Source organism: Sander vitreus, chromosome 16 (assembly GCF_031162955.1).
Source record: "Sander vitreus isolate 19-12246 chromosome 16, sanVit1, whole genome shotgun sequence".
NCBI classification, from domain to species: Eukaryota; Metazoa; Chordata; class Actinopteri; order Perciformes; family Percidae; genus Sander; species Sander vitreus.
Window position 1 is genome coordinate 6,459,836 of NC_135870.1, and position 12,020 is coordinate 6,471,855.

Below are 12,020 nucleotides of genomic sequence, written 5' to 3' on the forward strand. Positions count from 1 at the left end.
ATTTCTGAGGTAGATATGTTGTAAAAAAAGAAAAAAAGTCTTCTTCAAGTTAAAATCAGTACACCAAATGTTAAAAACATGCAAAGATGGAGATCAACAACAACAACTAAGGTTCAAACTTTGCTGTACAGCTGACATAAGTGTTAACTGGTAATGTTAAGATCAAGATTGAGATAAACAGCGTGATGATGTTCTTTAGGCCTTCTCACAGAAGTCAGTGAGGTGAGAACCAAACTTCCTGTGTGTTCAGCACTGAAAGAGGAACATGCACCTAAAAGCACAGGTAGTTACAGTACATATGATAACACATTAATGCACTCGTACATACTTGTTGTTATTGTGTATCGTGTCACTTTTCTTAAGGCTTCCCTAACCGAGCACAGATGCATTTTATCCTAGTGCAACTCTCCGAAGGCGTAACAGCCATCTTGCCTAGTTTAGTGAGGGGCGGCATTTCTAGGTCAAATACAAAAACATACCATACAGTAAATGATTATAGGCAGTAGACTTTTTCGAAACAATGGTGAAAGACATCTCTTAAAGAGCTCATATTATGCTTATTTTCAGGTTCATAATTGTAGAGGTTATATCAGAATAGGTTTACATGGTTTACTTTTCAAAAAACACCATGTTTTTGTTGTACTGCACATTGCTGCAGCTCCTCTTTTCACCCTGTGTGTTGAGCTCTCTGTTTTAGCTACAGAGTGAGGCGCTCTCACTTCATGTATCTTGTTGCGAGTGCGTGCTCAGTACCTAGTAAGGACTGCTAGTAAATAGATAGCAGTATGAGCAGTGCTCACATATATGCTAGGGCGAGCATTCTCGCGTCGTGTTACACAGTGACGCACGTTTGTCATGAAAGTAAGGCTGGACTACACCAGAGCTGTTTGAACAGTTTGTGAGCGGTGTTTTCTGTTGAGATCTGGTAAGTCCCTTTGCAGTTCCTTTGGGTTCAGATTCTAGAAAATGCAGAATTCTAAAGTTCAACTGTCTTACTCAGGTGTCTCTGCTTTCGCTGTGAGTACATTCTCAGTGTTTTTTGCACTGAGCTTTGGAGTCAATCCATGCTTGTAGTGTCGCGTGAAACTTTATTTGAGGTGTGCACAAGTATTACTCCTTCAGCAGAGTGAGTAGGGACTTAGCCTTTTCAGTGTCAAACTTTCACTGTATATCGTTCTGCACAGAGAAGGTCAAAGCATCCAGCTGAGTCGTGACAAACACACATGTGCGGTGAAGGGGCTGTACATTTGGTCTACAATCTTTTTTTATTTAAGGCTTTAAATAACATGCTTCATGAAACCAGACAGGGGGAGGAGAGGCGACATCTTGGCAAGCAAGCTGAGTATTCTATGAATTCATTTCTTACTGTAATGCTTTCAGTAACATTTCAATAGATCGGAAAGAGAAGTGAGTGATTGAGTCAACAGTGGTTTCTCTCTCCTCTACCCTACCACCCTACTACTACTCTCTCTCTCTCTCTCACACACTCACAATATTTTATATCATCACGCACTCCACAGTCGTGCACTATCTCTGTAGGACAAGATCATCGTGCCATATAATAGCTAAAAGCACGCATACTACACATAGCGCACATCACGCTGCAAATGCCTGCAGCACCTTATACAATATCTTTACCCTGCATGCCTAGCATTACAAATTCTAACCTACTAATGACTAGTGCTTATAGCCCTCTAACAACATAATATAATTTATAATACAGAAAAAAAAACTATTTTTACCGTACAGGAAATCTCATTAGTGGGTGCTCTCACTACTGAGGTAATATTTTCGTTGTACAGCTCCCTAAAACTATTCACTTACAGAAACTAATAGGAGCAAGTCTGCTCTCTGAAACATTGTTAGAAAAACTGTCCACCTCTGATTCAAAATAAATCGGTCAATTTGTGATTTTCAAATGAAAATGACATCCAGTTCTTTGAAAGCAAAATAGGCATGAAGAATGCCTGAAATTACATGACAAAAAGTGACTTGTCTTCATTCTTTGAGTCACAGCGAACAGAGAGCTTGTTTTCAGTAACTGCTCCGAGAAAAGAGAAATGTATTCACAGTCTTGTGCACAGCTACTTCACGGTCACTTCTCTTGGTTTGCAAGGCATCCCCTGCATATCAGAGTGTTGTTTGAAATAGTACAACCTCACTTGTTGACCAGCTCTATTTGTGGAAAGAAGAAGTAAGACAACAGTTCCCCGCCCCGCTGAGCATATAACTCCCCAAAATGTTTCCTTCCCTTTCACTCTCAGTGAGCAGATACTATGTGTGCATCCTGACTATGAATGGTAGCACAATGTGGGCATGAGATTACTTCAAACCCACTCTCTTGGTTTCAGTCTTTCAGTCAGTCCCATGCGACAATGGTTTACTCAAAATGTTCTTCCTATGCAAGCCATTCATATTTCTTCATCCTCAGTAAGTGGTCTACAATTTTTGCTTTTGCATTTGCTATCTTTATTTTCTGTTGCGTGATCATTTTGAGCTATTTATGGAAAAAGAGAATCATTGCCATGTTTATTTAGGTCCTTGGCCTAATAAGTTGTCTTTGCAATGAATTAAATTGATTATCAAATTCAGTTTCAAACACAATGGAGGATTTTTCTGTCAACTGCTCTGTTCTGTGTTGTCATTCACATTCAAGGTCTGATCGTTGTTTACTACGCTACACAAGCTTCAAGTTCAGGTGGGATTATTTTACTTTTCATCACATTTCATCTTATCAATCATCACACTGCCACTTAAATATCAGTGATTTCTTCATATTATCTCTACTAAATTGTTTTCCTAGATGGATAGCAGTATTTCTCTGAAATATATATATATTAAAAAAACATTTGTTACAAACATTTCCTACTACAAGATAAAAAGTGGTATCATATTTGTTATGTTTTTCTCCACATTGAGAAAAAGCATTCTTGTAAAAATGACACATTGAGAAAACAATTTTTGATCAAAAGTTTCACACCATATTCTTTTGTTCTAGGGAATTGCAAGTCACAGAACATTTCTTCCAAATATCAGTACTGTGTGATTCACCCGGGTAAAAATACATTTGAGTCATCCTCAAGTTGAATCATCATCTGTAAAGTGATTATTATAAACTATTACTGTATAATGCCTCTCTTTTAGATGGAGTCCATGATTTAGATTGTTTTGGTAAACATAATTTACCTGGTAAAAACAAATGTGAGTGGAAACCTGGAAACGGTACATCAGAAAAGACATACACACTCATCATACAACAACAGTAAGTAGCTTGCATGGAATTATACATATTGTTTACAAAACACATCTAATTTTTCAAACCATTTCTCCTTCTAGGGACAAAAAATATTGCAAAGCGACCTACAACATCACAGGAATCTCTATACAGATCAAATTATTTAAAAGCTACAACATGAGCGCTGAGGTTTTTGAAAACAGCGAGTCAACAAATTGCACAAAAGCAGTTTTCAGAGGTTCACCAAAGAGCTTGTGTAAGTCCAGAACAATGTGTTTTTACGAACAAACTTCTTTTAATTTCTGTGTATTTGTATGTATGTTGTGGTAACCAGCCTTTGGTGTTCAGGGGGAAATAGGTGGACCCAAATGCAAAGGCAAGGCAAGCAGGCAGAGGAAGGATTGAGCTCGAGGGTTTATTTAAACACAAAAAAAAACAGGAGATCCAAAAAATGAGGCAGACAAAAACAACAAAAGGAATCCAAAGGAAGCAGGCAAAAACTAAAGTCCAAAAATAAGGAAAACACGAGGAACAAACTTACAGCAAACTAATGGGAACAAAGAGAGAACAAAGGGAAGAATCCAAACCGGCACAGACACAAACTGACAGGAAAGAACACAAACACAAACAATGATCTGACACATGACAACGGGAACACAAAGACTAAATACAGAGGGAACGAGGTAACAAGAGGCAGGTGACACAAGGGCTGGCAAACAGGTGGACAACATCGGGCAATCACAAGAGCGGGAAAACACAGGGAGTAAAACTAGACAAGACAAGACAGAGAACAGACTATCAAAATAAAACAGGAAACAGAACATAAAACAAGACAAGACTGAAAATCACACAAACAGAAGGAAAGAAGACATGACAGAAAACCAGGCTACCACAATGACAGGAAAACAGACTACCATAAGACAAGACAAAACACCAAAACCATAACATTTGGGGTGGTAACCAGCTTCCAGCATGAGTTTAAATACATTTACAGGATGACAGGAACTACAGAGAGTTGGGACGGCAATGCACGCACATCGTGGTTAAACTGTACTGCCTGCTCAATTGTCTTCTCAATTGAGTGTTCATAAAATGCTCCTGTCTAATTGATCAAAGTCTCCTGAACCTTTTTCACGTATGTGAAATGAGTTGTGCTGCTCCTGAGTTTTTCCTTAACAATGATACATCTCAGACTGAATATAGGTGTTTTTGTTTTGTTCGAACTTCAGTGAGATGTGGTCCTCCATATAAGGTGTCCTTCAGTCGCCGCTCTGGAAGGCTAGTTGTGAATGTGAGCTGGCAAAAGGAGGACACAAAGGCCATTAAATATTACTTTGTGAGATATAAAGCACTGGGAAGCCTGTCATGGAGCAAGGTCAGTATCAACCACCTGTTTACACCAAACAATTTAAGTTTTCGATATTAAATATCTTTGACAGCATGAATACTGAAATTAAAGTTAAATCTTACATATATATCTGGGACTTTGGTAGGTAGCGGTTAACTGCATGTGGAATAACTAGCATATTAAAGCATGTTTCTTTCTGGAAGCTAGGAAAATCATTGTGAAATCGACCATCATGTCTACGTGCTGCTCTCCACTTTCTCTCAAACTTTATCCAGTTTACTTTTGTGCCCTGCGGTTCATTACAGGAGATACATATTATATTCATCACTTTGTACAATAATGTATGAAAGAGTAGGTTTGGCCTCCTTAGCAACCCAAAGAGAAGTTTGTTTATGAGATTAGCTGATTGAATAAAGGTTATTAGTTAGTAGTAACTGCAAACTAAATATAGAATACAGAAAACAAAACAAGGCCTTCATTCATTTCTGTGTTTGTTCACAGTCACCCGTGAAATCACAAAATGGAGAGATTTGTACAGTGGAGAATCTAAACTCCTCACTGGTCTACACTGCACAGATACAGTGCGACACTAATGAGAAATGCTCACAGTGTGCATGGAGCGAAGCCTACACCGTCCCATCAGGTCAGTCTGCTTTTATTAGTTAAACTAAATACAACATTAAAAAGAAGCGGTTTCTAGTGTTTTTACTCCTACTGTATGATAACAAGAACAGGACAAATAAGTTGAAGCTGAAATATTTCTTCTTCATAAAAATAAATGTTTCTTATTTCCACAATAATTAAATGTCCTCTTTCAGAACTAACTACACAGCCTGTCATAGTCAACCTTAACCTTACTGACATTGCAATGAGTAGACCAACCAACCAAAACCAACGGCTGCTTTATTTAACCTGGAAGGTAATTTTTTTTTTTTTAAATGTATCTCCTCAAAATTTTCCTTCCACAAGAATATATTTTATGTGTACTGTAGCGATGGCTAATGTACTGTAGTCCTGAGAGGCAAGTGAAAACTTTTTTCTTCTGATGATCTATTGTCTGTCTGATCTAAATAGTTTTCTCACCTGTCTTTATGATGTAAGAACAAGTGAAAAAAGGCAGGTTTATTCTTTCTAAGTTCCTCAATTATTTTTTTTTCAAAGGTATTTTCTTCTTTTTGTCAGGATGATTTGTTTGATAGTGTTTTTTTTGTTTTTTAAATACTCATTTCGTCAAGAGGCTGAAGTGCACCTCTACCCCATGTTCTAAATAGGACTTATAACATTCATGCTTTCTTCAAGCTGAGTTTTAATTTGTCCTTGCACTCTAAACACAAGGCGCATATGTGTTAGCAAGTTATGTTACATTACTGTTATGTCTTCCCTTAGGCTAGAAATATATTTTAATCGGTGCTAGTGTTTTGAGTCCAACTTAGAACATAGGGTAGTAGTGCACTTCAGCCTCTTGTGGCCTAAATGAATATTACAACAACACACACAAACATTTACCTACCAAATTTTTTTTATTTTTTACCTGTTCTTAAATCATAAACACCGAAGAGAAAACTATTTAGATTAGACTTAGAAAATGGATCACCAGAATTATTTTTCTCAGAGCTTCTGTACAGATGTAACTGTGATAATAAAATGACCCTGTTTGTTAGTTTCCCGCCAAAGACCTGTATGATGGCTACTATGTGACCATTGGGAAGGCATCAGGAGAGGCATATGAGTGGATGAACACCACTCAGCATGAGATCACATTGATTCTCTCCTATTCAGCTTATCATCTCAACATCAGTGCTGTCAACAACGCTAGCACCTCCCCAGCTGTAAGCCAGGAAATACCACAGCAAGAAGACATGCCCAGTGAGTTGTCATCTAACTTCTCTTTTTTTCTGATCAATTGTCACTCTTGGTGATCAGGTCTATATATAGCCTACAGAATAATAAGATCAGCTTTGTACAATGATTATACATTGGTCCACACAGGTATGGGAGCTGGGAAGCTGAATGTGACAGTACACAGCAATACATCTTTTACCATCTACTGGAAAGACAATCTCATCAAAGAGTGCGTCTGCTATTCTGTGGAGTACATGAAGAAGGGGCATAAAGCAGCGTACATGTCATTTTATCAGAACACAAACAACTATCGGACCTTATCTCCTTTACCAGGTGTGGAAATATTCCTCATACTTTGGTCAACCTTGTCCCCTAGACATTATGCTCATATGCTACTCATCTGTTTTGCCAAGTACATTTTAAAGAAAATATAATTTGTGTCTAGATTATTTTCTGTGGCGAAAGAGTAATCAATGAACTATGTGTGTTGACAAAGCTGAGGCCATGTTCAGCCAACAAAAGCACACATTTGGTAAAGGTTAGGGAAACAAAGTACTTTGAGTGTCTAAACATGACCAGAAAAAAAAAATATATTAATCATGCTTTAGTTGCTACAAGCAGAAATTGTTAGATTAACTAATGAAATATTTTTTTAAAAACTTTTTAAATATTATCTAACTTGGGGGAAACGATTCCTCATTATGTTGATAATGAACGTAACTCATGTGGTGTCGTTTCTCAGAAAATGAATGGAAGACAGGGTTCATTTTGGTACATTATCAAATATATTTAGTTTCCTGCTATAATCCATTTGGTTATTTTAAATCCCCAGAGCCTTTGGAGCCATATAAGAGATATAACATCACTCTACATACACGGACGGACAAGGAGACCTGCAACATGAAGCATGTAAACAACAGCGAGAGGACCTATGGGAGTACACAATTCTATTTCATTGAAGGATGTAAGTCATAGGCCTACTACCTATACACTATTTGTTATTGGAATAAACCAGACCAACTGTGAGGCTGTAATGCTCATTGTAAAGAAAACCAAACAGAAAGATAAACCAAAGTATTGGACAAATTGAAATTTTTACCAGGTGATGAAAAGTCACCTAAATTCACAAACACCATCAATGTCTGCATCACATTTCATGGCAATCCATCCAAAAGTTGTCAAGACATTTCGAATATCAATCTGCTGTTGGCGTTATAGGAAAAATCAAGGGATCACCAAAATCTTTAGGATTCATCCCCCTGGGATCATGAATGTCTGGACAAAAGTTTCGTAATAATCCATTTTGTAGATGTAGCCATATTTTACTGTGGATGCGTGAGATTTTGACTTTTTGATGGCTCTAGAGGAATAGTCAGGAGATCACCAAATTAATTAGGATTCATCCTCTGGGGACCATGAATATCTGAACAAAATGTAATGGCGAACAGTTGTTGGGATATTTCCGTCTGGACCAAAGTGGTGAACTGACCGACCGGTATTGCAAAAACCTACAGCTAAAACGCTGAGAGTGGCTTACAACAAGGATAAAGATCACCTCTAATATGACAATACTGCTAGTTTCGTATTATCCTATCCAGAACAAAGCAGTCTGACTTCTTGATATTATACTCCCAAAGCTCCTGTCAGCGCTCCCACAAACATCAGCAGCTACACTGTGACGCTGAATTCAGTGGTGCTGCAGTGGTCGTCCATCCCAGAGGAAGACATCAGAGGTTTCCTACTGGGTTACATCATCTACTACACTGAGTACAACCACGGAGGAACAAGTACAGAGAGAAGTAAGCATTATCCACCTTAAACTCAGTCACTAAGTCACTACTCACTCATAAACTTCTATCCTTGTTGTTTTGGCTAATCTCTAAATACAACATAACATCATTGGCTTCACAACCATTGTTTTCTGCAATTACACACAGCCACGATTATTATAAATGGATTTCCTGTCTGCCAGCTGGCTGTCATGGTAACATAACATGCTAAAGGTTTACCATGGTCACCATCTTAGTTTAGCTTTTCGTCATGCTTACATTTGCTAATTAACACTAAGCACACATTTGTGTAGCTAAGGCTGTTGGGAATGTCGTTAGTTGTGCAGATATTTGGTCATAAACCAGGGGATCACCAAATGGAGTAGACTTCATCCTGAGGGGGGCATGAATGTACCAAATTAATTTCAATCAATCCAATAGTTATCAAGACATTTCACTTTAAAACCACAGGTGTCAACCTGATGGTGGCGCTAGAGGAAAAGTCAGATTCATCAGCAAGGAGCCATGAATGCCTGTACATCTTCTTTTGGTAATCCATTTTGTAGATGTTGATATTTAACTAGATAAATGAAAACTCCGACCTACTAAAAAAATGGGGATAAACAAAGTCATGAGGATTCACCCTCTTGGGACTATGAATGTCTGTGTATGTATGAATGGAACCAACAGTTGAGATATTTCATTCTGGATCAAAATCGTGGACCAACCGACCGATTGATGTCGCCATCCTAGAGCCTCACTGCTAACGTGGCCAACACCAACGCCAAGTGTAGATAATTAAATACTGTAGTATTTGGAAAATTCTGACCAACTTTAAAGCAAATGTGTCCAAGTTGCATTTGTAATATGCTGTAAACTGTCACTCTTTGATTGCAGATATTACAGTGGATCCAACGTTAAACAGCTATGAATTGGGGGATCTCAAAGTTGGCACAGCATACAAAGTCCAGATATCAGGTTTCACCCAGGCAGGAGCAGGAGTACGAAACACAGAAAGCATCTTCAAAACTAAATCTGAAGGTTATATCAATCAAACATCTTTATGACCATTATTCGTTCATCAAATGTCATTTCTGATACTTAATATTTGCAAAGAATCATCCTGACTTAGTGTGTATTTTCTTTCCGTAGGGTTTTCTAACTTCAGTAGTGTCGTCACAGTCTTTGCAGTTGTGGCCATTGTGCTGATATTTGGATCGCCAATAATAAAAAGGTATCGCTACTGTCTTACATGTATGTTGAACAAGCTGTCATATATTTTTATCATGGATAAATATCTACTCTACACTATCTACTTCATCCAGAGCAAAAGTCATTCTGTGGCCAAGCATACCTAACCCTGGAAACAGCAATGCATTGCAGAAGATAATAGGACCCTGTGAACTGGTAAGTGTCTGTGCAAAACCTTAAGCTACCAGCCAGACTGTGAAGAAATCAAATTAAGTTAATGAGGTACTGTTTTTACTTCACTCAGGAACTATTAGAGTCCATCAACGCTCTGAAGGCGGAAGAATGGGATACATACAGCCTTCAAATAGTTGAGAAAGAAGACGTGATCCCTGCTAGCACATTACCGCTTTATCACGCCTTCGAGGATGAGGAAGACTCACCAGAGAGTTCTTGGAACTGGATGCAAAGAGACACAGAAGATGCAAGTGGAGGCATCCCACCTGTCTTTACTGCAGAGACATTCCTGGACATCCAACGGACAAACCCTCAGAGTTCTCCTTTCGCCTTTTCAAGTGAATATACAACAATGGAACTGTTTCAGCAGGGGATTCCTCAGGGCATGTCAGCAAATACATCAGTTACCCAAGCCACGGAAAGCAAGCCCGAGGACACGGACTTGACCGTGGGAAAATTTAGTACCAGTCCGGTCTTGGACAACAAGGAGATTTTCAGAATTTTGTGAAAACAGTTTGAAACAGGACTGCAGAGCATGCAGAGCAAGTAACAAAGGATCATAAGAACCTTTGTCCATGAATATTTGAATCAAAAGCAATACTAGAAGTACAGTATTTAGCTCTATGAGCTGTCAAAATTACTCTTTACTTGAATAATCAAGTTACCATTTCTAAAGACAGAAGTTCCTAAGACAGTTTGTCTCTCTTCCTACCTCTCTACTGTACGTACCTGTAAATCCACATTACTTGAACAATCTCTTCTGTCCATGTACATCAACATCTCTGCTCATTTTTGTAATGCTGTGTGTGAACATTACTTGCAATAAATCCCTGAACATAACTATCTTATTTCAATCTGTAAATCTGAGTACCTCCTGATTAATTAATTAATGCCAATGTCTATTTCTGTGCTTCTCTTGTCCATCCTACATTCCTCTGTCATAGCTGATCACATTTGTGGAATCAAAAGAAAGAGTTATATCCTGTGTGTCGTTTTTTTTTTTTTTGTATCTGTATCGGATAGTTTGACAGCATAGTGTGGCAAGAAATGTGAAGTGAGAAACTGGTGAGATAAACAAATAAAAAAGGTTCCCAGCCCGACACATACTGTTAACATCAGTTACTTGGTATGCATTAGTCAGCTGTATGTTGTTTGTAGAATTTAAACCCAATATGGGAGATGTGTAGGATAAGATCACTGTTCCCTTTTGTTGAGAATATCATATTTACAGTTCCACTCAGAAATAGTGTACAAGAAATGGTATTGTAGACTTTTAACTTCTTCTACACTTTCTCTTAGATTTAAATTGCTGTTGAATTATCACAAAAGTGACACAGACCATTAACCTTGATCTATTCTCTAAAGTGAAAGAAGTTTGGTTTCCAGAGTCATAGTAGCTCAAAGAGCCTTGGAGTTTATCAATATGATGTCACAATGAAGGAAGGTGTTTAGATTCCTGCTTTATTGTGCTGCTAATCTGACTTTGCTCCCTTTCCTCTATGCGCCGGACTTGTTCTGACTAGAACGACTTGGGCGCCCATTTCCCCTTACCCTGAGAACTAACTCCTGAGACTTTTGGCCCTGTACCCCAGCCCTCTCCATTGCTTTCACGCTTTCAACTCAGTGATGACTCTGGTGTAAAATATGTAATAATATGGTACATTTGTATATACTAATTATTTGTCACATACACATTTTTTTTTTACATTTTGTACATACATAGATGACAGGTTTAAAGTGCTCTTATTATGCTTTTTGGCTTTTTCTCTTTCCTTTATTGTGTTATATATGTTTTTTATGCACGTTATAGGTTTACAAAGTGAAAAAGCCCAAAGTCCACCCCAAAGGGTCTTACCATCTCCAACAGAAAACACTGTTCACAAACTGCTCCAAACAGCTCTATTGTAGTCCAGCCTTTACTTCAGAGACAAACGTGCGTCACTTTGTAACACGTTATAATGCTCGCCTAGCTGCTAGCGTGGCACGCCCTCATACCATGGATGTATTAAGAAAACTCATACTCTGCTTCTGACTGGCTAGTAGTCCTTACCTAGCTACTGCGCATGTGCGACTCCCAACAAAGATGGAACAGAAGTGAGATGCCTCACTGTAGCTAAAACAGAGACCTGAACACAGGGTGAAAAGAGGAGCTGCAGCAATGTGCAGTACAACAAAAATATGGTGTTTTTTTGAAAATTAAACCATGTAAACCTATTCTGATACAACTCTTTTCTCAACTCTATTCTGTCACCATGCACTAATGTAATGACACCTTTGGAAGAAAAAAAATTGACTTAATAGTGCATACACCATGCATGAAAGGGTTAATCAGAAAGCATGAGTAACTTACCTAGCTGTAGCCTCATGGAACAGGTTTCCATGCACTTCATTTGAAATAAGA

General features: G+C 38.2%; 1 protein-coding gene across 2 annotated transcripts; it reads left to right on the forward strand.

Moving 5' to 3' along the window:
• The first annotated feature begins 2,256 nt into the window (after positions 1-2,256).
• LOC144531672 (interleukin-31 receptor subunit alpha) lies at positions 2,257-10,721 on the forward strand. 2 transcript variants are annotated; one of them, XM_078271928.1, is made up of 16 exons: positions 2,257-2,430; positions 2,657-2,698; positions 2,999-3,055; positions 3,145-3,262; positions 3,337-3,491; positions 4,465-4,610; positions 5,085-5,226; positions 5,402-5,502; positions 6,245-6,449; positions 6,573-6,758; positions 7,258-7,389; positions 8,063-8,224; positions 9,092-9,235; positions 9,347-9,428; positions 9,520-9,601; positions 9,690-10,721. In XM_078271928.1, exons 1-16 carry the CDS (start codon positions 2,298-2,300, stop codon positions 10,125-10,127), a joined length of 2,325 nt encoding a protein of 774 aa, XP_078128054.1. In that variant the 5' UTR covers positions 2,257-2,297; the 3' UTR covers positions 10,128-10,721. The 2 variants fall into 2 exon arrangements, with proteins under 2 accessions (XP_078128054.1, XP_078128055.1); XM_078271929.1 differs by lacking the exons at positions 2,257-2,430; positions 2,657-2,698; positions 2,999-3,055 and having other exon boundaries at positions 3,145-3,201.
• The last annotated feature ends 1,299 nt before the right edge of the window (positions 10,722-12,020 follow it).